General features: G+C 37.5%; 1 protein-coding gene across 1 annotated transcript; it reads right to left on the bottom strand.

The window, feature by feature from the left end:
- Positions 1 to 318: 318 nt before the first annotated feature.
- On the bottom strand, positions 319 to 3,287 carry LOC108450497 (serine/threonine-protein kinase-like protein CCR1). Its single transcript, XM_017748150.2, has one exon. The coding sequence runs from the start codon at positions 3,083 to 3,085 to the stop codon at positions 494 to 496; it is 2,592 nt and encodes an 863-aa protein (XP_017603639.1). The 5' UTR covers positions 3,086 to 3,287; the 3' UTR covers positions 319 to 493.
- Positions 3,288 to 4,307: the final 1,020 nt, after the last annotated feature.

The raw sequence follows: 4,307 nt of genomic DNA, 5'->3' as shown, positions 1-4,307 counted from the left end.
TAAATCTGATATGGGATATGGAAAACACTAAGTAAGAGTTGAACAGAAAGGCTTAGGGCTTCTACTTCAAAACTATAAACATTTTAAGCTGAAAGCTTGCTTTACAGACATCAGACAAGTGATTCTAAAGGTTCCAACATAATTGCAGAAAAGGCAAGTTGATATGAATTACCCTTTTATAAGTCTATTATGATGCTGAATGCAGTACTATACAATCAATGAGAGTCAACCCAATACCATATATAAGGTTTTTGGTCTCCCCAAAGGCCCAAATATTTCCATTTCCCTCAAGAAAGCTAAGCTCACCATGAAGCACTCTTATTTTCATAAAAAAAGAATCGAATCTTCTTCACTTTATGGAAATTTAGTAATACATTGCATCTCGTTCTAATGTACAAGAAGCTGATTTACAGTTTCCAAACTACCTATGCATTTTGCTAATCTGTTCATTTGGTTTTAAGAAAAAATAAAAAAGAATAATAGGGGGCGAAGATCATAAGAGCAATCCATCCTTCACTATTTGCTGCAACAAAATTACTATATCTGACATAGTAGGCCGTTCACTAGGATCTTCTCTGACAGCCAACTCAGCTATATCAGCCAATTTAAGCAAAGGCTCAACATTTCTCGGAAGCGCAACGTAACAATCGATAATGGCAGCTGCCTTACCCTGTTTAATTAAGGGAACTGCCCAATCAACGATGCTTGCAGGTGTATAATCTCTATCATAAGCTTTCCTTCCACTGAGAATCTCCAACAAAACAATCCCAAATCTGTAAACATCACTTTTCATGTCTCCACTAAGATCAAGATCCTTCTCGCTTGATGTAAAAAGTCCGAAATCCGCTATCCGTGCTCCCCAATCTGAGTCCAGTAGAATGTTTGAAGTCTTGACATCACGGTGGACAATTGGAGGCTCAACTTCCTTATGCAGGTACTCAAGTCCCCTCGCAGCCTGCAATGAGATCTTCAAACGAAGGCTCCAACTCAAAGGAGAAAGCCCACCATGAAGGTGATCATGAAGGGTACCATGAGGCATATATTCATAAATGAGCAGCCTTTCCCCCATCTCGGAACAGTAACCTAGCAAATTCACAATATTGCAATGCCTCACATTGCAAAGGATTTCAAGTTCCATCTCGAAGTCACGACTGTTGGTGTGGATTATTGTCGCAGCATTCGCTCTCTTGACAGCAACTTGCCTCCCATCCGCTAGCACTGCCTTGTAAACAAAACCGTAACTTCCCCTACCAAGCTCATTGAACTCCTTGAACCCATTAGTGGCATCTTTTAGCTCCGTAAGTCGGAAAATTTGAGCTGTTCCAGGACAAGAAGTGACTGAAACAGAAGGGAATAAATCAGCAGTGGCTTCGCCATCCAACTGGTCTGGTTTTCCTATGCAAGACTTGAACTGTTTTTTTGTCCCTTCTTCCGGTTTTGTCGCAAACATACGTGGAAGAAAACACCAACTAAGCAATATCAGCAAAAAACAAGAAACACAAGAAGCAACTATGATTGCTAGTCTAATCATATGATGCCAGTTTTTCTGTGAGGATGGTTGGAGTCCACAAACATCCCAACAAGAACTGTTTTGGCAAAGAGAGCAAGCAGTGCATATTCTGTCGGCATTCGTAGTGCATGGACTAGACAAGAAGAAACCTGCAGAGCAATTTGATGCACAAGGTGAACAAATCTGCAAATCTTTCCTAACACACAAGCTAGTCAAATCCGGCTCGTTTAGGTTACTTGCGTTGAAAGCAAACTCCCCTTCAAGGCAAGAGGTCGGACGACAAAGACCGGGGCTGCACAATTCCAGTGGAGGATTATAATCAGGCTGCAAAGTGGCATTTCTGGACCAACAATCTAGAACTAAATCATCTTCCCTTATGCCGCATGTAGTGAAGTCTGATGAAGCAAGTGCCATGAATCCAGAATGCTTCGGAACTGAAGAAAAATTGAAACTGCCCCAACATTCAACCCCATGATCATCCTCTCGAATCCCACAAAAATGATAAGCGCCAGCTGTCAATGATATGAAATGGACCCCGATTGGACAACCGGAAAATGAATCAGAATCACCCCAGCATTTGACTTCACGAGATGAATCCAGGATACCACAGATAGAACCTTTAGCTGAGGCTAAAACTGAAAAACTCTTGGAAACATTGGAAACCCCTAAAGAATCAGAATTTGGTCCCCAACAAACAAGACCTCCTTCTCTAATCCCACCACAACTAAACCCCTCACCAGAAACAATCTTTTTGAAGGCAAGGTTATTGATAGTCTCATTATAAAACAGAGTACTCTGTTTTGAACTTAAAGTATTATTTGAACTTTTTACAATTTCCCAACAATCGACGGTACCAGATCCATGATCGGAATAATAAGCTCCTCTAATTCCACAAACATGATTCCTTCCAGAAGCTATATAAGAATATGCTGTGGTTTTGTAATCTGAAGGAACAAGATCCATACCTGACGCCACCAAGCTCCAACAGAAAACCTGAGAAGTATTAGCTAATATACCACAAAGGAAACCTTCGCCGCCTGATAGAGCTGCCATTGGAGGAACTTGAGAAGGAGTGTCCATCGATGATAGTGAAGTTGAAGCAGATGAAGTAGTAGTTATAGTAGTACTAGTACTAGTAGAAGTAGATGAAGAAGGAGAGCTGTTGTTTTTGCTCCAACATATGACTTCCTGTTTCCCACTGGCATCAATGGCGCAGAAGAACCCGTCGTCGCCGAATGCGGCGGAGATGGGGCCCATTGATCCGAACCCAGATGTGGAAATGGCGGAAGCAAGGAGGAGAAGGAGGAGAAACACTGTGGTTCTGAGGATTTTCATAGCTGGCGGCGGGTCTTGGTTGTTATCGTCTTCTTCCTCCTCGTTTTCTGCTCTTCTTGTTTGTTGACATGGGATTGAAGTGGAAATGAAAGGGTGGGTTGTTTGAGGTTGAAGTGAACAATAGAAAAAAGAAAGAGATAGAGATAGTTGATGAGGTTGGTGACGAATGACGATGAAACAACGTGGGTGTCGCCATTTTTTTGTTTTTTCTTTTTCTCCTCTGTTTTGTTGGTTTTTCATTTTTACAAAGATAATGGAAGGTTTTCCATAATTAACTGTTGCTTTGTGGTTGAGTTTTACCCGCCAACAGTGCTAATCATGAAATCAACTTCTCATCAAATTACTATTTCAAAGTAAATTCCATTGTTTTGATTTCCAAGAAATGCTCCATTAGCCCACCTTCAAATGTGTGGGCACTGGAGACCTATGAGAATCCGTAAACGCTTCAACCCATACTCAAAATTATAACACAGTTTTTACTAAAATCGTAATATTTTTAAGCTTCCTGAAAATCTATTCTATTCTATTCTATTCTATTTTTAAGACAGTGATGTGTTATTTCCAAAAAGAGTAAATGTTTTTCCAGAAAAAGGTAGTCCTTCAAGAGGGACCCATGTTGAATAAAGTGGCAAGGTTTTTTTAGAGGCTGCTATTTTTTTTTTATGAAAATTAATTTGCAGGTTTTACCTCTATTTCTAAGATTCAAATAATATCATGGTTTTAGGTTTAATTAAGTTAGTGTGACTTCACTTATTATACTAACAAATTTGATGGAGAAGAAATTAGGTGGGATATTAAAATTGTTTGATTTTTTTTTTTTTATGTTGGGTTCAAATTGAAAGGTTAAATTATTTTAAAAAATAAAAAAGAGGCAGCTTGTTACACATTTTAATGTGCATTGGCCTAACTTATAAATAGACTAAATGTTTGTTTGTATAAATGGATAAAGAGTGCCTCACTTACCATGAAACAAATTGGGCACTAATATGCCATTATCAATTTGTTAATTACAAAATATTAAACAACCAATGACCAGGAACCACTATCTTCCTGTTTCTTAATCATCCAAATATTACTAAGAGAAAAAAAAACATTAACTTGGTTGCCAACTTTATAAAATTTTATAAAACTTTGCTAATCATCCCACTACAACCACAATACAATTTTACAATTATTAAAAAAGGGTCTGCAAGTTTGATCCTACTCACCCCATAACTTTTCGTTCTCCATCTCTTCTCACATTTATTTTATTTAAAGGATGTTATAATTAAATTTTTTTTTAAAAAATTTCAAATTATTTTATTGTAGTCTTGTATTTTATTGAATATTTTAATTTTTAAATTAATATATATATTTATCATTATATTCAAATATTTAATAACTAATTTAACGGTTAAATTAATAGAATGGGCTAATTAATATAATTTATAGGAAGAAAGAAAAAACTCTGAAACAGGACAAG

Source organism: Gossypium arboreum, chromosome 9, assembly GCF_025698485.1.
Source record: "Gossypium arboreum isolate Shixiya-1 chromosome 9, ASM2569848v2, whole genome shotgun sequence".
In the NCBI taxonomy this organism is placed as follows: Eukaryota; Viridiplantae; Streptophyta; class Magnoliopsida; order Malvales; family Malvaceae; genus Gossypium; species Gossypium arboreum.
This window is presented reverse-complemented; position numbering and strand designations above follow the sequence as displayed.